The 22,571-nt window shown below is 42.4% G+C and overlaps 1 protein-coding gene across 1 annotated transcript in view; it reads right to left on the reverse strand.

Moving 5' to 3' along the window:
- Positions 1-22,571, reverse strand: part of scfd1 (sec1 family domain containing 1) — a 126,718-nt gene that overhangs the window by 17,014 nt on the left and 87,133 nt on the right. Inside the window, exons 20-21 of the mRNA XM_055640669.1 lie at positions 8,374-8,427; positions 4,937-4,989 (exon numbers count right to left, since the gene is read on the reverse strand). Of these exons, the coding sequence (XP_055496644.1) occupies positions 4,937-4,989; positions 8,374-8,427 (107 nt within the window). The remainder of the gene's footprint in view (positions 1-4,936; positions 4,990-8,373; positions 8,428-22,571) is intronic.

The raw sequence follows: 22,571 nt of genomic DNA on the forward strand, positions 1-22,571 counted from the left end.
CACCACCACCACTACTGGCAGCCTGTCCAAGGCACCCATCACTCTTGTATAAAAAAAACATCACGCACATCTTATTTAAACTTTTCCCCATATCATATTAAAGTTATGCCCTCTAGTCTTTGGAATTTCCACCCTGGGAAAAAGGTTCCGACTAAGCTAACTATGTCTCTCATAATTTTATACACTTCCATCATGTCTCCTCTCAGCTTCCCATGCTCAAGAAAAAACAATCCAAGTTTATCCATTAATTTCTCTTTATAGCCAACACCTTCAAATCCAGACAGCATTCTGGTAAACCACTTCTGCACCCCCTCCAAAGCTTCCACATCCTTCCTGTAATAGGGCAACCAGAACTGCACGCAACACTCCAAATGCAGCCTAACCAAAGTCCAATAGAGCTGCAACAACACTTCTTCATTCTTACCTATGAAGGTAAGTATACCATACGCTTTATTTACCACTCTGTCTACTTGCCACTTAGAATATAGCGTCATACAACACGGATTCAGGCTTTTGGCCCAACGTGTTAATGCTAACAAGATGCCCCAACTAAGCCAAAGAGGGACACAAGCAACTGCAGAGGCTGATTTACCAAAAAAAGACACAAACTGCTGGAGTAACTCAGTGGGTCAGGCAGCATTTCTGGATAATATGAATAGGTGCCGTTTCGAATTAGGACCCTTTTTCAGACAGATTGTGGTTGGGAATGGGGAGAAAGCTGGAAGAGAGGTGGGGATAGGACAAAGTCTGGTAAGTGATAAGTGGATATAGGTGAGAGGGGAGTAAAGATTGGCTGACGGTTGGATAAAGGCCAGAAATGAAAAGTCAAAAAGTATGAGATAAGGATGGAAGTGGCGTAAATTGAGTAGCAAGAGGAAGGATTGATTATAGGTAGAATCAATCAATCAATCAACCTTTATTGTCATCTTGCAAAGCAACAGTTGTACAGTGCAAAATGAGAAGACGTTTCCCAGGGAATACCGGACCATCGAACATAAAACTTAAACATTTCACACATAAAATAAAAACAATAAAAACAACCCAGTCCCTGATAAAACAGTACGAATAGTTAAAAAATGCAGGTAAAAACAGCAACATTAAAATAGAAGTTAAAATTGTCCAGGGCAGTTGATTTAAGTGGCCAGTGCCAGAGTTATTAAATTGTCAGTGCAAAAATCACCAGAATCAGGTGGAGTGACTGTGGAAGGAAGCTGTTTAGCAGTCTGGTTGTCCGGGCTTTGATGCTACAGGAGATCCAGATGTGTGTGGAGGGGGTACAGTCTGTCCTTTGCTATGCTCAGTGCTTTTTTCAGGCAGCGGCTCTGGAACAGTTCTTGTACCGAGGGTAGGGAGACGCCAATGATCCTCTCTGCTCCCCTCACTACCCTCTGCAGAGACTTCCTGTCTGAGCAGTTACATTTGGAGTATCACGTGTTCATGCAGTACGGTTGGGGGGGGGGAAGAGAAATGGGTGCAAACCCAAGTAGGCTACAGGAATGGGGGCAAAACCAAGTAGGGGGGGGGGGGGGGGGGGGGGGGGGGGGGGAAGAGGAAGTGTCTGTAATTTATCTACCTACAATTTGATATAATCCCATCTACCCATGTTTTGTCCCTGTCCTTCTCAACCATTCCTCCCCTCCTAAACTCCTCTATAAGATTACCCTGCAGCCTCCGGTGTCACAAGGAATAGAATCTGCCCAACCTCTCCCTACAGCTCAGGCCAGCGAAACCTGGCAACAAATCTTCACAGCACTTTTTCCAGCTTAATTGCATCTTTCCTATCGTGACCTAAACTGAACACAATTCTCCAAGAGCAGCCCCACACGCATCTTGTGCAAATGTAACGTAATGTCCCAACTTCCATATCCAATTCCTTGACTGATGAAGGCCAAAGGTGATTTTGAAAAGTTTAGACAGTTTGAGTATTGTCCAAAAACGTTAACGTTCAAACACACTTCAAAAGTTAGTTTGATAAATGATACTGTAATTCAACGGCTTTCCAAATCCACTTGTTCTTGTGCATATTGAGTAATGAAACAAATTATGTTTATAACCTGTTCCAAAGGTAATATTGTAAATGATGGATGCACATTTCATATTGTAACTGATTTGCCAGTGAACAAAATAATGCAATTGCACTATAACTGACATGTTTTGAAGATTAATAATGTATTAAACTTTTTCAGCATAAAATCTGCCCTTTGTATGCTCCAACTGCAGAACTCTTGAAGAAAGATGGATTTCATTTATTAAAATATTTCAAACATAATGATCTTAATTTAAACATGCAATAAGGGCGTAATTGCAAATCTGCTACCTCTGCTGCTTTTTATTCTCATAGTGCTATTAATTTAGATGCTTTTTTGGTGCCAAGTTATATTTTTGATGTGTGATATTTGCTCAAATATTTTAATCTGCACTTTTTTAAAAAGTGATTTATACACATTAGTTATAATATATCTTTTTGGACCACAGGCTTTTATCCACATTCCCCCCCCCCCCCCTAAATATATTTAGTAAGGCCCTCAGCTAGACTTGCCTGGATCGAGAGCTTCTCCAGTACACTGAGCACGTAGTAGGCTTTGGGCTTTTGTAAATGGCGCCAAAATATGGCAACTCATGCATGTGTGAGCTATGCAAAAAGAATTTCACTATGCAGTGCCTACGTGACAGTAAAGAACCATTGAACAGCCTCTGATCTTGTACTACATGTCTTTTGCAGGTCGTAACTCAGGATACGTTATGATCTTGTTTTAAGAGTTTCTGTGGGTAGTTTTAGTGAGGTCAAAAAGGGCTATTTACTGTGGCCTGTGCTGTTCCCTGCATTTCAATCATGCAGTAATGATCGCATCCACAATATCGCTGGACAGATGGAGTTCCTACTGTGAGTCAAGGAGCCGGACTTTGGTGAATAGGAGGAGAGGTTGAGGAGGGCCCTGGCGATGACCTCTCCTGTGGCAGACAGCCGGGTAGACGACCTCTCTGTAGTTACAACTGGATGCCTCCTTACTTGAAGATGGTCATGATTATAGCATCGCTGAGGTGAACCTGAATATCCACCAACTCCAACGCTTGCCATCTGCGAAAGAAAGTAGGCTTCCCATCTTGGCCCCAGAACGCATCAAGCTAGATTGCAAAAAAGTCAACCTCAATTCTGAGGAATTTCCCAAGAAGAATGATATCACAGGTCTTGCGTACTTTTCTGAAATACATATTTCTGGAAGGAAACCAAAATGGTGGATGAGTCTCATTCTGTGGATATTTTACGTCCAGAAAGGTGCATACAATGTGTAGGAAAGAACTGCAGATGCTGATTTAAATCAAAAATAGACACAAAATGCTGGAGTAACTCAGCGGGACAGGCAGCATCTCTGGAGAGAAGGAATGGGTTACGTTTTGGGTTGAGACCCTTATTCTGAGGAAGGGTCTAGACTTGAAACGTCACCCATTCATTCTCTCCAGAGATGCTGCCTGTCCACACCAATACAGTTCCACTAGATAGCAAGAGTGGGAACAATTCTGATTTCTCAATTGTTACCAAGTGAATCCACAAGACACTCCTGCTGCCTCATCCAAGATGTGTTAGACTTGGAATCATTTTCAGTGGTATTCCTCTGTACTGCATCACATGATTTACACATCCATCAATCCATTTGGGGGTCCAAGAATAAAGAATTTCATGCACAATGAGAAACAAGCTAAGCTTGTCATTTATTTGAATTAAGAGCTCAATGCTCTTAAGACAGTGGAATTGATTGTAGACGAGGTGCGCTCCCCCTCAACTCCCCCCACTCACCATCAACAACACCACAGTCACATCTGTGGAGTAATTTAAATTCCATGGAACCATCATCTCCAGGGACCTAAAATGGGAGGCCACCACTGACTTCACAGTCAAAAAGGTCCAACAGATGATGTACTTCCTGTGGCAGGTGAGAAAATGCAATCTGCCACAGGCAATGATGGTCCAGTTTTATACTGTCATCATAGAGTCTGTCCTCACCTTCTCCATCATGGTCTGGTTTGGCTCAGCCACCAAGCTTGACATCCAGAAAAACAGCTTTTTTTCACGAGCAGTACCTCTACTCAACTACCTAAAGTTTGTAGCTTCCTGTTGCTCTGGGATTTTGTTTAATTCTTCACATGTTTAAATTATAATGTTTTATTCTTAATTATTTACTGTATATCGTATTGTTACTTGCGAGCAAAACACCAATTCATTGTATGTATACATACTTGGCTAATAAAATGTATTCAATTCAAAATGTATTCAATTCAAATGTAATTCAAACGTTCTGTAATAGTGAAGATTTGCTGAAGAAGCCCAGAGCATTGTGTTAGGGATTAAAATAACAGATTAAAATAGCATCAAACTTTGGAAGTGGTTTGTTGCTTGTTAGTTTGGCCACAGGAAGCTTTCCTTAAAAAAGTCATTTACAATAAGAGCAGATACTAAAGAATATGAATGTTTATAATATTTGTTACTGATTTTTAAAGTGACCAGAATCCTTTAAAATTACATTCTGCTAAATGGAAATAATTATTGCAGTAACCCAATTTTCAAAACATATTGAAAATTTCTCCTTTTGCAGGATTACTTTGCAATTTTCTTTTTAAACTTCTTCTGTAGGAATTCTTTGAACTTGCAAGGACCAACTATTTTAGTTTAGTTTATGATCTCATGTACCGAGGTACAGTGAAAAGCTTTTTTTTGCGTGCTATTCATCCAGAAAGACTGTACATGATTACAATTGAGCCATCCAGTGTACAGGTACAGGATAAAGGGAATAATGTTTAGTGCAAGATAAAGTCCAGTAAAGTCTGACTGAAGATAGTTCGAGGGCCTCCAACCCTCTTATTAAACTCTGAACACATACTCCTTAAATGTAACCTACATTTGTTGCTGGAGGTACATGGTGAATTGTACGGAGCTTACCTCTCACTGCCACGGAGCATTTTTGGATCAAAGTATCTGTAGTCATCGGTTTCCTATAGAAACAGTGTAGATACTTTTAGTTCCATTGTAGAATTTCACAAAGCAATTTTAAATGTGATTTAAACGCAATACTTCTCTTTACCTTGGCCAGTAAAAGTGGACATTGAGCCTTATGACAATAATTTGTTTTGAAATGTTCTTATCTACTTTGACTTTACTGTAGACTTTAGATATCCAGCACGGAAACAGGTCCTTTGGCCCACCGAGTCCGCGCCAACCAGCGATCATCCCACACACACTATTGCTATTGAGTCACTGGAATGTTATGCTGCATGAATTATTCCAATTATATATTTTTTAGTACATCCTCCCCTTTGGTTAAATTTAAACCTTCTCACTACTTAAGAAACAGATTTTCTTCAAAACTAAAATTGCAAACATGGATGACATCAGCATGGAGAAAGAAAATTTATCATGTCACCAACCAAGGAAAAACAATGTACGTTCTGTTGGCATTCGGATGTTTAATTCATTCCACAGATGGTAGGACTAACAAGTCAACACTAAAATAATTCATTGCATTCTCAGAAAGACTGCCTTGGCTATATAATATGCCAAAAGTTGAAGTATTGGTCTAAAGCATGTTCCAACCTATTGGTTAATTCCCAAAATGTTTGATCTAACTAACTGTTCGACTTACCAAAATGAAATATACAAAATATGCATTTGCTACATTTCATTAAAGTACGTTAAATCACTTTGTTTCCCATTGTTTAGATTCCCCAGAAGAGAGCGCAACAGCAATCAGTTCAGAATGCTGATGATCCAAGATAGTGGACCGAGAAGACATACTTTCCATACTTCCCTGGCAGCATGTGCCAGACACCTACCATTTTCTCTTTAATCACATTTGTCATTTAGCTCTCCAAAAATAGTTCCCCTCTCTCCCTAAACCGATCGCTCCAGTGTACGATCTTTCTACCCTGGGGCAAAATATTCTCTGACAATCTACCCAGACTGGGCACCTTGTTATAGGAAAGATATTGTCAAGCTGGAAAGAGTGCAGAGAAGATTTACAAGGATGTTGCCAGGACTCGAGGGCCTGAGCTATAGGGAGAGGTTTAGCTGGCTAGGGCTTTATCCCTATATCAAGGAATTCCTTATTCTTACCAATTACCAACTCCTACCTTAGCAAGAAAATGGACCAACTATACCAATTTTCCCACCACCACAATCGATTTTAGACTTCAGAGATAGGTGCGGAAATAACCAAGGAACTGATTGTGGACTTTGGAAGGAGTAGGATGGGGACCCACAGTCCCGTTTATATCAACGGGTCGATGGTTGAAAGGGTCAAAAGCTTCAAATTCCTGGGCGTGCACATCTCTGAAGATCTTTCCTGGTCCAAGAACACTAATGCAATTATCAAGAAAGCACATCAGCACCTCTACTTCCTGAGAAAATTACGGAGAGTCGGTTTGTCAAGGAGGACTCTCTCTAACTTCTACAGGTGCACAGTAGAGAGCATGCTGACCAGTTGCATCGTGGCTTGGTTCGGCAACTTGAGCGCCCAGGAGAGGAAAAGACTACAAAAAGTAGTAAACACTGCCCAGTCCATCATCGGCTCTGACCTTCCTTCCATCGAGGGGATTGATCGCAGTCGCTGCCTCAAAAAGGCTGGCAGCATCATCAAGGACCATCACCATCCTGGCCACACACTCATCTCTCTGCTACCTTCAGGTAGAAGGTACAGGAGCCTGAGGACTGCAACAACCAGGTTCAGGAATAACTGCTTCCCCGCAGCCATCAGGCTATTAAACCTGGTTTGGACAAAACTCTGATCATAAATAACCCATTATCTATTATTTGCACTTTATCAGTTTATTTATTCATGTGTGTATATATTTATATAATGGTATATGGACACACTGATCTGTTTTGTAGTAAATGCCTACTATGTTCTGTGTGCTGAAGCAAAACAAGAATTTCATTGTCCTATCAGGGACACATGACAATAAACTCACTTGACTTGAGTCCACGCCGACCAGCGTTCACCCCGTACACTAGCTCTATCCTACACACTAGGGACAATGTATAATTTACAGAATCCAATTAACCTAAAAACCTGTACATATTTGGAATGTGTGAGGAAATTGGAGCACCCATCGAAAACCCATGGGTCACGGGCAGAATGGATAAACTCCATACAGAGAGCATCTGTAATCAGAATCGAACCTGGGTCTCTGGCGCTGTGAGGCAACAACTCACCATTGAGCCACTGTGCCACCCAGTCTTTCCACTGATGAGCATTTGAGCAAGTACTGCCCTAATTCTGTTTCTCACTCAACCAGGCTGAACTCTACCCAAATGGTAGACACTGGCACAACCATTGGCGGTAATTCCACACCAAACGGCCAGTTTTTCTCACTCAAAGTGCTGATGAGTATTGGGATTTAGGCACAGACTCGGAAGACCCAAATTTACTGGCCAAACTGCACCTAGTTTTGTCAGTATTTCCTAGTTTTTGTTGTTTCCTTGAATCTTCTTGAAGTCCAGAAATGAAGCTGGATCTTGCTGAGATTCACTCAAGTGTATAATAGGGGAAATGTTCTTTTAGTTTAGTTTAGTTTATTGTCAAGGGTCCCGAAGTACAGTGAAAAGCTTTTTGTTGTGATCGGCTTAGAATAAAGGGGAGGTCATTTAAGACTGAGGTGAGAAAAAACGTTTTCTCCCAGAGAGTTGTGAATTTATGGAATTCATTGCCACAGAGGGCAGTGGAGACCAAGTCACTGGATGGATTTAAGAGACAGTTAGATAGAGCTCTAGGGGCTAGTGGAGTCAAGGGATATGGGGAGAAGGCAGGCACGGGTTATTGATAGGGGAAGATCAGCCATGATCACAATGAATGGTGATGCTGGCTCGAAGGGCCGAATGGCCTCCTCCTGCACCTATTTTCTATGTTTCTATGTTGTGTGCTAACCAGTCAGCAGAAAGACTATAGATGATTGTGAATATGATTCTTCTGTGATGTGGTATGTACGCAAGCTGCACTACAATTCTCTTGTATTTATTTTGGTCTAATATGAACAATGATTTTCATCAATGTATTTCAATACAATAGTAAAAATAATAAAGATATACTTTTGAATGGAATATTATGGAAGTTGCTTCACACAATTTTATAAAGGATACTTTTTACACTGCACTTTCAGATGCTGGCAAAATCTGATTTTACAAGGCTCAAGCTGATAGACCTATTTCAGCTGAAAGTTGTCTAGAAACAAGGAACACCCTTGTGAAATTGTACAGATTAAGTAATCTGGAAAAGCGGTGCAACAAATTGAGAAGTTATATGCCAATGATTTTTGATAAGTACAGATATTTGTGTTATTTTACCTTGCATTTCTGAACAAGGCTAAATCGCGATATTTACTCACGGGATTTGATTTCATCTCTATTAGGTTGTCCAAGATACGAGTCACTGGTAGATTCTGAAAATGGAGATAAGAATTTTATCAATTATTAGCCATGGAGAATGTCTGTGAAAAACCCATGTTCATTAAGGCTCTTTGATTAAGATTATATACAGTCTGGCATTTATTCTTGAAGCATAATATTTCAACATTAAAATATAGCAACAGATAAGAATCACATTGTAATTGTTCTATATACATATCATTCCATGTCATTGTAGAGTAAGAAAGGCTCAAAATGCTGGAGTAACTCAGTGGGTCAGGCAGCGTTTCTGAAGAACATGAATAATTGATATTTCAGGTCAGGCTTCTTCAGACTCGAAACATGACTTTCCCATATTCTCCAAAGATGCTACCTATCCACCGAATGTTGCCTGTCTAGCCCTCCCTTCTTTTCTTGTTTGCTTGTATGTGTTAAATGTATGTTTTTAGTGTTCTCTAGCTTGTTTTATGTGGGGAGTGGGGGTTGGAGGAAGCTTTTTCTAATCTCTTACCTTCTATGGAGATGCAATTTTTTTCCGTATCACATCTCCATCCACACTGCGGCCTAACATCGAGGAGTAGGCGGCCTTTGCTGGAGACCGACTGTGAGAGCTCCACCACGGGTGCCTGCGGACTTAACATCACGGAGCCCGAGATCCCTTTGCCAGGGATCGACCTCTGAGCTCTACAGTGGAAGCCTGTGGACTTTAACATTGTGGAACTCGCAGACTCTGTTCAGAGTCCGACATCGAGGACTCCAAGCCGTAGGAGCTTCAACCACCCCGACGCGGGATCATTGATCGCCTCGACGCAGAGGCTTTGATCATCGGCTGCGGGAGCTTCGATCGCGCTGACTGCGGATGGTTCTACTGCCTCGACCGCGGGAGAATAAAGAGGAAGAAGATTGGACTTTATTGCCTTCCATCACAGTGAAGGACATGGGGAATCCACTGTGGTGGATGTTTATGTTAACTATTATGTAGATGTTGCTTTTTTTTTAGTATGGCTGCATGGTAATTCGTATTTCACTGTACCTTAATTGGTACATGTGACAATAAACGGACCTTGACCTTGAAATCGAACCCGCTGAGTTACTCCAGCATTTTGTGTCTTTCTTTTGGTAAACCATCATCTGCAGTTCCTTGCTGTTACATTATATACATTTATAAACATTATATACATGTTACAATGTGTACATTGGGTATGCAAGCAAAGAATTTCACTATGCCTAGTCACATGAGACAATAAAGTATTCCATTCCATATGTTAGCTAATTGTAGAGTACTTTAATTCATTATTAACTTGCTACTCAAGATAAAGGCAAGATAATATTTACTTGTTATGATCTCATTATACAAATTATGCTATATAAGCAGCATTTCATGAGATTTAAAAAAATTGATCGGACGGATGGAACACACTCTGCGGCTTGGGGTGACCGAATCGGCCACTTTCTTAACGGAGACCGCAGCTTGTCGATGTTATAGGCCGCAGGCAGGCCAGTGGTCGGAGCTCTTCTCCGGCGATCCCCGGCAAGGGATCCTGTCATGGTAAAGTCCACTCCACGCCAGCTGCTGGAAGCTCCGCAGACCGCGGCATCACGATGTTAAAGTCAGCAGGCTGGCGGTCGGAGCCATTTTCTGGCACCGCGATGTTAAAGTCCACACTGCGCCTGCTGCTGAAGCTCTGGGCCGGTCTCCAGGAAAAGCCGCACCAATCCAAGTTGTTAGGCTGCGAGGGAGGGCGAAAATCTGACTAGGAGAAAAGTCGCATCTCCACTGAGATAAGTGACTGGAAACGGTTTCCTCCTTTTCCCCCCACATAAAAACATACCGACAGACATTAACACATACATTCTGACATACTAAAAAAACAAAAAAAGTCGAAATGAAAACACTGCTGGTGCAGCGACACCTGATGACGTCAAACCTCTCCCTCAATGTCAGCAGAATAAAGCTTGTGAACGACTTCAGGAAGCGAAGCGGTACACATTGATGCATGAAAGCTTCAAGATCATACGAATAAATATCACCGGCAATTTGTCCTGGACCAGCCATATCAAAGCTATGGCCAAATAGGCACACCAATGTTTGGCATATCCCCAAGAACCCTCACTAACCTACAGATATGCTGTAGAAAGCATTTTATCAGGATGCAAAACAGCATGGTTTGGGAATAGCTCCATCCAAGACTGCTAGAAATTGCAGAGAATTGTGAACAAAGCCCCGATTTTCACACACATAAACCTCCCTTCCGTTAAATCTACCTACACTTCAAGCTGCCTCGGCAAGGCAACAAACATAAGGTTTCCAATGTACCTCAGGACACGTGACAATAATAATAAACTAAACTCTCTTTTGATCGATACCTGATATACTACCTCAAATATTTAATACTTTCAAGCAGATTTATTTCCTCCAAGACTGACTTTAATTTTGCTCCTCTGTAATTACACCACCAATACAGTGCCAATAAAGAACCATTGAACTAAATGACAGAACAGGCCCAATGATCCAAATGTTTACTCCCATTTCCAAATTCCAATGTTTTCTTGAATATTTCTTATCTAGATAAATAATGAAGAATACTCATTTACATCCACACTCACTAATAATTGTATTCAGATTCCATCTGTACATTGCGCAGTGCTTATGGAAAAAGTCTTATACGCTTACAACTTCAAATCTTCTTCTTTCTCACATCATAAGAAATAAATATTGGCTAAGTTGCTCAGTTCAACGTAGCTTTAAGTGGAAAAGATGTAAAATACTAAAAAGCCCTTTAGAATGCCACCAAAATGATCCTACTTGCAAGCCAGTATGATGGTGTTAAGTACCAATAAAAGCAAACTACTTCAACTGCTGTGCATTGTAGATGAACATGAGGTATTTCAACTGCAAGAGTCCAATAGTGCACACAACTACACAATTAATCTTTTCATCACCAGCCACCAGCTAAATTATAAAAGTTAAAAAAAAAAATTTTTATAGGTGAAAATTGTCCACTTTCAAGCTTGCCAACAATCTAAAAATCTATTATTTGCATTTGTCCCATCAATGGAAGTAATCGAGTTAAGAGATTTACAGATCTCATTTATTAAAATATTCTTGTATATTTAAGGCACTAAACTCAGAATTCAGTCATGCGTAAAAAAGAAAGCTGCTCTATGAAATGTTCACATGGAATCCCTTATATAACTATTATAAAGAAGTGCTGTAGTAAATTACAAAGATATCAGTGTTTAATGCCCCTTTGGTTTTATACTGGCAGGAGTTTCTACCCTGAAATTTTCCAGTTTTAGTAGCACTGGCAAAAAACTGCATATTTTAAGTCCAGTGAGACAATGTCTGCATTCAAAATGTGATATTACTCATACATTTATATCATATTATTTCTTTTTTATAAACAGGTGCTGTTAATTGAAATCATATGATTCTATTCCTTTTCGGTAATTCATTCAATATTTGAGTCATCCTGCATTATTCATGGGCAAATCCACTAAGCAACAGATCAATGTCTTCTGAAATGAATGCCTTCAGTTTTCATCTCTATGTTTTCCTTATCAAAAAGCAATCAGCCCAGATATTATACTAATGCAATGAGGAAAGTATTTGATTTTATAAAGATATTTGAATGGCGGGGGGGGGGTTGGGGGGTTTTATCAGGACAGCATCTGATTTCCCCTACCCCTAACCAAAGAATATATCTTACACTAATAGCCTTGAGCTGCATTTTTGTACACAACCATGTACTGTGGTTTGCCAAGTAACCACCCACTCAACTTCCTCTCAGAGAAGATATTCAGTGCCATGGCCTGGACCCTTTTCCCCGAGTTTCTAGAATTCCAAAGGCAATCTTTATAAGAAGTTAATGAACATATGACATATGGACAACCAAATTAGATTGTAATTACTCCAAGGTATCTCTGGTTTTTTTTCCTTTCGATTCAGTCTTCCTCAAAACATTGTACAGTAATAACCGCGCTATGTCACAAACTGCTGATGTACAGGTATGAATTTCTAACCTTGTTTGAAAGGCAGATCAGATAGTTTTCTCCCCAACCCATCAGCGGACCAAAGATGGACACAAAATGCTGGAGTAACTCAGCGGCTCAGGTAGTATTTCTGAGAAAATGGATGGGTGATGTTTTAGGTTGGGACCTTTCTTCAGACCATGAATGCACTAGCCTGCCTGCTGGCTTTAAGCAATATAATAGTCAGTTGGTTGCAATCAGTAAATTCAGTAGTCAGAGACAATGCGTAAAAGCAATTCCATGAACTTGTATTAGTGTGATTTCTCCCAGATGTTTAGGCTTGATTTAAGATTTTTGAGATGCAATTCTTTCCATCACCATCATTTTAAGTTACTAATTCAGCCATGTCTGGTTGACAAACTTGTAAAGGAAATCAATATAAATCCTGGTTTGACCTGCCATCTGATTTTTTATCTTCTCTTTCTGTGCAATTGCAAATGAGACATCAAATGATAGATTGCCGACTTGTAACTAACCAAGCTAGTTGACTGTGGCACAGTTTATTGAATGCAGTTTTATGCCCCAAATTTAAAGAAAACCCATTCATAACACTACTGATAATTGTTTAGTCCAATCCTTTTTGCCCGAGTTTATCCTAGTGCTTTAAGCATCTATCTATCCATCTTCTATCTATCTATACATAAAATTAAAACTCTCGGTGTTTAAGAAGGAACTGCAGATGCTGGAGAATCGAAGGTACACAAAAAAGCTGGAGAAACTCAGCGGGTGCAGCAGCATCTATGGAGCGAAGGAAATAGGCAACGTTTCGGGCCGAAACCCTTCTTCAAACTAAAACTTCAAACTAAAACTCGCATCTTGTTATCTTCCGCTTTGCGTTGTTTTTACATTTGCACAAAAAATCGTACGCGATAGTGTTACGATTTGGCCATCTTACTCACCGTTGTCCTGTGCTGCAAATGCACCAAGTTTTGTTCTGATCGGTGGTATATTTTAAAAGTTATTAAGGTTTAAAAACCTCTGCGGTCAGTCACAGGCCACGGCCTGCCTCCCTGCCAGCACCCACCTTCCTGCCGGCGCGGCCCGCCTCCTTGACGGGGATCCCGAGGCCTGAGCCTGGCTCTGAGGGCGCCGACGGCTGATGCTCCTCCGGGGCAAAAGGAGGGAGAGGATCTACAACCTCAAAATCCTGGGGAGGTGAGGAGGGAGAGTGGGAGGATTGAGGGAAAGGAAGGGTTAGGGAGGGAGAGGGAGGGGAAAGTGAGGAGAGAGTTTGGGGGAGGAAGATGGGATAGAGGGAGAGGAGGGGGGAAGGGAGGGGAGAGGAGTTATGGAATGAGGGAGGGAGTGAGTGACGGTATGGGAAAGGAGAGGTGAGGAGGGAGAGAGAGGGAGGAGGGGGAATAGAGGGAGAGTGGGGAATAGAGGGAGGGCAGTTTAGGAGGTGAGGAGGGATAGTGGGGGGATAGGGGGAGTTAGAAACATAGAAACATAGAAATTAAGTGCAGGAGTAGGCCATTCGGCCCTTCGAGCCTGCACCGCCATTCAATATGATCATGGCTGATCATCCAACTCAGTATCCCGTACCTGCCTTCTCTCCATACCCCCTGATCCCCTTAGCCACAAGGGCCACATCTAACTCCCTCTTAAATATAGCCAATGAAGTGGCCTCAACTACCCTCTGTGGCAGAGAGTTCCAGAGATTCACCACTCTCTGCGTGAAAAAAGTTCTTCTCATCTCGGTTTTAAAGGATTTCCCCTTTATCCTTAAGCTGTGACCCCTTGTCCTGGACTTCCCTAACATCGGGAACAATCTTCCTGCATCTAGCCTGTCCAACCCCTTAAGAATTTTGTAAGTTTCTATAAGATCCCCTCTCAATCTTCTAAATTCTAGAGAGTATAAACCAAGTCTATCCAGTCTTTCTTCATAAGACAGTCCTGACATCCCAGGAATCAGTCTGGTGAACCGTCTCTGCACTCCCTCTATGGCAATAATGTCCTTCCTCAGATTTGGAGACCAAAACTGTACGCAATACTCCAGGTGTGGTCTCACCAAGACCCTGTACAACTGCAGTAGAACCTCTCTGCTCCTATACTCAAATCCTTTTGCAATGAAAGCTAACATACCATTCGCTTTCTTTACTGCCTGCTACACCTGCATGCCTACCTTCAATGACTGGTGTACCATGACACCCAGGTCTCGCTGCATCTCCCCCTTTCCCAATCGGCCACCATTTAGATAATAGTCTGCTTTCCTGTTTTTGCCACCAAAATGGATAACCTCACATTTATCCACATTATACTGCATCTGCCAAACATTTGCCCACTCACCCAGCCTATCCAAGTCACCCTGCAGTCTCCTAGCATCCTCCTCACAGCTAACACTGCCCCCCAGCTTAGTGTCATCCGCAAACTTGGAGATATTGCCTTCAATTCCCTCATCCAGATCATTAATATATATTGTAAATAGCTGGGGTCCCAGTACTGAGCCTTGGGGTACCCCACTAGTCACTGCCTGCCATTGTGAAAAGGGGGGTACCCCAAGGCTCAGTACTGGGACCCCAGCTATTTACAATATATATTAATGATCTGGATGAGGGAATTGAAGGCAATATCTCCAAGTTTGCGGATGACACTAAGCTGGGGGGCAGTGTTAGCTGTGAGGAGGATGCTAGGAGACTGCAGGGTGACTTGGATAGTCTGGGTGAGTGGGCAAATGTTTGGCAGATGCAGTATAATGTGGATAAATGTGAGGTTATCCATTTTGGTGGCAAAAACGGGAAAGCAGACTATTATCTAAATGGTGGCCGATTGGGAAAGGGGGAGATGCAGCGAGACCTGGGTGTCATGGTACACCAGTCATTGAAGGTAGGGATAGAGGGATGTAGGGAGGGGAGATGAGTTATGGAGGGAGGGAGGGAGTGACTGAGGGTAGGGGAAAGGAGAGGGAGGGAGTGGGGGAGGGGAGGAGGAGAGGGGAAAGAAGTGGGAGGGTGAAGAGAAGGGGGGTGGAGTGCTGGGGCATGAGGGGAAATGAGCCGCGCAGTTGGGGGCTACGGGTGAGTGGCTGAATATTGCGTTGGGGGAACAGGCCTCATTAGTGACAGGGACCCAACGCAATCACAAGGAGAATGCACAAACTACATACAGACAGCACCTGCTGTCAGGATTGAAAGCTGTATGGCAGCAATTCTACCGCTGCGCCACCGTGCCTCCCCATCTGTGCCATTGACAAACCTAGGTATGTGACATTATGAACAGTGCAGATAAAATAATAAAATTACGCTGGTAACAGAGGAACATTAAAACAAGTAACCAAAGTGGGTGATTTTAGATGGATAATATATAAAAGGATTGGGTAACCCTACGAAGCCTTGGTTAAACAATACATGGAGCACACACAAAAGTTCTGGCACTATCTACAGATTCCACTATCTACAGATTGTGGAATAAGTGGAGGCTATATGATAAATTAATCCCACGGGTTATGTTATGAGATCAGATAAACAAGGAAGCACAATGAGAAATTAAGGGGAGATTTGATCAAAGATTTTGAGGGGAAGCAATAGGTTGTTAGAGAAATTATTCCCACTAGTCAGAGAACGTAGCCATACAATACATAATTAGACTCAAACTTTACAGGATTGATGGTGGAGAATACGTTTACCCAGAAAGGGCAGTAGAAAAGTGGAACTAATTTTCCGTAAACAGCTGTGTGTGCCAGGCCAAATCACAAAGTGCTGGAGCAACTCAGTGAGTCAGGCAGCATCTGTGGAGGGAAACATGAAATTACATTTCGAGTTTGAGTTTGCAATCTTCTTCAGACTGATTGGAGTAGGGGGGGCATCAATTGGTTCTGATGAAATGTAATCAGAAGATTTAGACAGGTACGCGGATAGGATAGGTTTAGAAAGGATATGGGCGAAACGCAGGCTGGTGGGACTAGTGTAGATGGGGCATGTTCGTCCGTGGGCAAGTTGGGCCAAAAGGTCTGTTTCCACGCTGTATGACTCTATGCCTGTGACCTGAAACATTATCCAGTTTCTGTAACCACATATGCTATCTGAACTGCTGAGTATTTCCAGCATTTACTGCTATTTCAGGTTTTCAGCATCTGCCATTTTTGTTTCAGGTTTCAGTCTTCTATAACTTTAGCTATAACTGGGGGCCAGGAAGAAAAGTTGGATGATCAGCAAATTAATGAGGATAGATGCAAGAGAGCAGGAGGCTGGTCACATGCGCATTACAAACTCAGCGAGGACAAGAGGTGAGATAGAAGGAAAAGTAGCAATGACATAATGAAAGGATTCGAAGGGGACAGTAACTGAGAAACATGAATTGTTTTAACCATAAATTAACATGATATCTAGTTAGGTGGTCTCTTGTTTCTGGGAAGGAGAGACAATGGAGTAGGAGCCAAGTTTCTTGTTTAAGAGGAACTCGGGTGCGCAAGGCAGATAGTTGAGAAAATAGGGATAGAAAGCAGAGATAGGCATTAAATAAAAACATTAAAATACTTCTGTTCTAAATTCCTGTGAACTTCGTCCAACAGTCAGATACAGATACCATCATATTTCCACAGATGTGAACAATCTAGTACACTACCAGTGGAATATTTTATATATTGTAATGATTAAGTGGATTTGCAAGCAATGACATATGTTTTCCAAGGGTATTTAACACCATTAATATATTGCAGCACAGTGGCGCAACTGATAGAGCTATTGCCTCACAGCGCCAGAGACCCAGGTTCGATCCTGATCCGAGCTGTGTAGTTTGCACATTCTTCCCGTGACCGCGAGGGTTTCCGCCAGGTGTTCCGGTTTTCTCCTACATCGCAAAGACGTTTGTAGGTTAATTGGCTTCTGTAAAATTGCCTCTAGTGTGTGGGGAGTGCTTGCGAAAGTGGGATAACATTGAATTAATGTATACGGGTAATCGATGGCTGGCGTTGACTGAGTGGGCCGAAAGGCCAGTTTCCACGCTGTATCTCTAAACTCTAGACCTCTACAAATGAATAAAATGACAGCTTTGGAACAAAACAATGTATTTGTGTTTTAAAGCATTTGGACGCAAATAACAGTAACAGTAACCAAAAAGTGGAAATCCAATTTTGTTTTATCCTTTCAAATTCAGCCAGGCAGAGTGTAAAATGTCATTTTCTTCAGTTTTTGGTTGTTTTCATTTATTGTATTACTGTTCATTAACTTGGTTTGATAAGTAATACTCCCTCAATGGTCCAGAATATCATGTTAGCAGCTAGCAATCTGCATTTGCCATGGACTAGATTCAAACATATTTGTTTTGTGGACCCATTTGAGGAAATGTCTGACTGAAGCCATCCCAATACTCATCTGTCACGTCTTGCAAGAACAACGGGATCCTGTACATAAAAACACTGTCATGTAGAAAAGTAGGAGAAAGCCCCATTCATGGAACAGTTAGAAAAGGATTACACTTCCTGGATTTGCTCGCTGTTATCAATTCAAAAATCTGGAAGCTTTCTGCATGTCTGACATATGGATACACTCAAAAACATGACACAATAAAAAAGTAAAACTTCATTCAAGTTCTAGAAAAATAAACATTTAAGGATCCTTCGTAAAATAAAAATTAAAAGAGCTAAGATTTACCTTTGCACCTCGCAGGTCTTCATCTCCATTCAAACTAACAAAGATACTGTTTGTACACCTAAAGCAGTACACATTTAACAGGTAGTTGTGGCAACTGACCACCCTAAATGCTTGACAATTCCTACTGCTCCCTGAAAGTGGCAATACAAGTAGATCATGTGTTAAAGAAGGCGTATGGTATGCTTGCCTTCATCGGTCAGGGCACTGAGTATAAGTCAAGAAGCAATGTTGCCGTATTATAGGACCTTGTTTAGATTGCACCCTGTTTAGATTGCATTTGGAGTGTTGCTTGCAGTTCTGGTCAGAACCTTCAGTTGCAGGAAGGATGTGGAGCTTTGGAGAGAATGCAGAGGAGGTTTACCCGAATGTTGCCTGGATTAGAAGGGATTAGCTATAAATGAAGGTGGTCAGACTTGGATAGTTATCTTTTGAATGCCGGAGGGTGAAAAGGGACCTGTAGAAGTACAGAAAACTACTAGGCCAGGTGCGGACCCATTGGGCCCATGCCCCAAGGCAATATTCCAACACTGACCCATAGCCCCCACTACGCAGGCGCGGATGACGGGTTCCCGTTGTGACGCCAGCGATCCCTGTTGTGACGCGAGTGACGGCAACCCTCCCACAACTGTGCAGGCAAATGGGAGCGCCACTGCGACGTTTTTAAAGTTCAAAATGGCAATAACCTGTGAAATATAAGATCAATGTGAACGCATCTCACTCTCCCTCTTCAGTCCCCTATTCTCCTCCTCCATTATCTTCCCTCTCCCCACCCTCCACCAACCCTCCTCTGCTTCTTCCCCTCCTCTCCTCCCCCTCCCTCCTCTCCTCCCCTCCCCTCCTCCATTACCTCGCCATCCATCTTCCTATCCCTATCCTCCATTCCCCTTCATCCCCGAGCACTCCCTCCCCTCCTCTTCACCCTCCCTCTTCTTTCCCCTCTCCTCTTCCCCTATCTCCCCCTCAGTCACTCCCTCCCTCCCTCCATAACCCCGCTCTCCTCCCTGCCCCCCTCCTCTCCCTGCTCCCCCATTTTTCACCCCACTATTCCACTCCTTCCCCACTGCCCTATCCTCCACTCCCACCCCACTCTGCCTCCTCACCTCACCCAGTTTCCCCTCCCTCTCCCTCCCTAATCCCCTCCTCTCACTCTATCCCCCTGCTCCCCCACTCCTCACCTCCACCATATCGCATTATTTTTTTAATGGAATTCTTCATGAAAATCATGTTTTTTTCCTTTGATAACAATGTTAGCTATTAATGAAAACGGAATTTGATTAAAATGGAATTTTTTTTTAAATCACGATTTTTTATGTAAATGTGATTCGGGATCCCATTGTGACATCATTGTGACGTCGAACGCGGCTGATGGGCAGAGCAAGTGGAAAAGTGGTTTGAATAAGTGATTTTTGTAAAGTTTAAGATGTCAATAACTTGTAAAATATAACATCAATCCGCAAAAAACTTGTTTCATTTACATCCCAGGCCAATGGTGAGTAAGGTGGGGCAAATATTGTAGCACTATCATGTACCGTTTTGGCAGTGTTCTGCACGCATACAAACAAACAAACAGAGAGTTTTAGTAATATATAGATGAGATAAGGTAAACAGTCAGAACTTTTTCCCCCAGGGTGGAAATTTCAAATTCTAGAGGGCATAGCTTTAAGGTGAAAGGGCAAAGTATAAAGGAGATATGAGGGGCAAGATTTTTAAACTCAGAGGGTGATGAGTGCCTGGAATGTGTGTCAGTGGAGGCAAATACAATAGTGGCAGTTAAGAGGCTTTTAGATCGGCACATGTATATGGAGGGAATGGAGGGTTATGGATCATGTGTAGGCAGTTTACCTTGGCTTCATGTTCGGCCCTGTTCCCGTGCTGTACTTATTTGTGTTCTGGGATTGGATGAATACCTCTTTGGCCACTTGGAGAACGTGGATGCGGAGGAGACGGTAATTACTCTCACTGTGGTGGACAGCTGGGAGACCCATCTGTATTTAATGAACTTGTCTCCTGCCTTAAATATAGTTATGATTATAGCATCTCAGTTTAGTTTAGATACAGGCTCTTTGGCCCACTGAGTCAGCACCATCCAGCGATCATCCATATATTAGTTTTATCCTACATACAAAGGGCAATTTACAGAAGCCAATTAACCTACAAACATGCATGTCTTGGGAATCCAGGAGGAAACTGGAGCACCCAGAGAAAACCCACGCAGTTAACTTCCACTGATTATTTAAGGTAATCAAAACCAGGCACTGGGTGTGGGAAGAAGGAACTGGAGATGTTGGTTTACACCAAGTATAGACACAAAAGGCTGGAGTAACTCAATGGGTCAGGCAGCATCTCTGTAGAAAAGGAGTAGAAGGGTGTCCCGAAACGTCACCTACTCCTTATCTCCAGAGATGTTGCCTGACCCACTGATCTACTGCAGCACTCTGTGTCTAGTACTGGGTCTGGGACATTGATTTGGTAGCATGGTAACCATGCAAGGGTAGACAATAAATGAATATTCATGTTAATCGGCCCATGTTTTTTTTTAATCATGGAGAAATCATTGAGGCCATTTCCTATTTTCGCACTTTGTTAAAGACATATCTCTGTCACTTAATACACAGTCAAGACATATCTGCTTTGCAACTTAACATTATGTCTCTACATACCCAAGGAGCCATCCCTCAATACTGTAACTAAAGTCAATATATTTTGGTCTTCCATGTTCAGAACCCCTCAGATCCCTATTTGAAGACTCCCAAGGGTTCTACTCGTTGAGCTGTGCTCCCATTGCAAATATGTAATGCTGCAAAGTTTCCTTCTACACTCAAAATGTTAAAGTAGGTTTTCATAGCCATCCAAACTATAGTCAATCGTTTATTGTGTCTTTGTGTTTAAAAAGTATAAAAATATGACTGCACTCGTGCCAAAAGAAAAACGGATTCACCAGAAAGCCTGCTTGTGATGAATAAAGACCTTTCATATCGACTAGCTTCAGTCGCCAGTGACTTACTCAAAGTCACAACACGCTTGAATATTTTCTCCTCTTCCTAGATGTGGGTGATGAGGCTGGCAATTTGTGAATGTAGCGCTTTACCACTAAGTTTCAGGAATTCAACAGGGATATTCTTTGTTATTTTTCAGTTGGAATATGACCGTCTCAACTTTGTCAGTTTAGCTGTCTCGGTAAGGCTGGATCAAATAGACTCAGTCATATAGCACAGAAACAGGACCTTCTGCCTAAGATGCTCCATCTAACCCATTCCCCTTTGACAACGTTTGGCTCATGTCCTGCTATAGTTCAGTAAACAGTTATAAACGCAAGATGAAGCTGGGCAACTGGAACCGCACAGTACTCCATGTGCAGTCTCACCCATGACTTGGACAGTTATAGTGAGAGATCCTAGCTCCTACACTAAAACTACAATTGCTGGTTTACACCGAAGATAGACACAAAATGCTAGAGTAACTCAGTAGGCAGCATCTCTGGAGAAACAAAATAGGTAACGTCACAGACTGAGTCAGGGGAGAGGGAAACTAGAGGCATGGAAATGTACAAAACAGATCAGAGCCGGCACACTGATGATTGTTGGCCGTGGAGTTGATAACGAGGGGATACAAACAGTAAAACTAGTAGGATGCCTAGAGTGGGGGAGGGCTGGAGAGAGAGGGAATGCAAGGGTTACTTCAAATTAGAGAATTCAATATTCATACCGCTGAGGTAAGTTGCTCAAGCATAATGTGAGGTGTAGTTCTTCCAATTTGCGTGTGGCCTCACTCTGACAGTTGAGGGGTTCGGGATAGAAGGTTGATTTGGGGATGGGAAGGGGAGTTGAAATGTTTGGTAACCGGGCGATCAGAGAGGCCAAGGCGGACTGAGCGCAGGTGAAACAATCACCTTGGACTCCCCGATATATGGGAGTCCACACTGAGAACACCAGATACAGTAGATGAGGTGCAAGTGAACCTCTGCCTCATCTGAAAGGACTGTTGGGGTGCCTGGAAGGAGTCGAGGGAGGAGGTATAGTGACAGGTGTCGCATCTCCTGCGGCTGCAGGGGAAAGTACCTCGCGAGGGGGTGTTTTGGGTGGGAAAGGATTAGTGGACCAGGGAGTTGCGGAGGGAACTGACTCTGCGGAAAAAGGGTGGAGACGAGAAGATGTGACTAGTGGTGGGATCCCTTTGGAGATTGTGAAAATGTCAGCGGATTATGTGCTGTTGGGATGAAAGGTAAAGACTCTGTCCCTGTTGCGACTGGGGGAGGGAGAGCAAGAGCGGAGCTGCTGGGTACCCAGGAAACACAAGTAATAGAGAGGGGAACCGCCATTCCTTAAAGGATGAGGTTTAGGAATACCTCATCTTGGGTGCAGATGCAGCGTAGACGGAAGAATTGGGAGCAGGGGATAGTTTTTGCAGGACGCAGGGTGGGAAGAAGTGTAGCCTAGATAGCTGTAGGAATCAGTAGGTTGATTCTACTGAGTATTTACAGCCTTTCTCCAAGGGCAGGTGTGTAATCCAAAAGGAGTTCGTTTAGTTTATTGTCACAGTGAAAAGCTTTTTTTGTT

Source organism: Leucoraja erinacea, chromosome 9 (genome assembly GCF_028641065.1).
Source record: "Leucoraja erinacea ecotype New England chromosome 9, Leri_hhj_1, whole genome shotgun sequence".
In the NCBI taxonomy this organism is placed as follows: Eukaryota; Metazoa; Chordata; class Chondrichthyes; order Rajiformes; family Rajidae; genus Leucoraja; species Leucoraja erinaceus.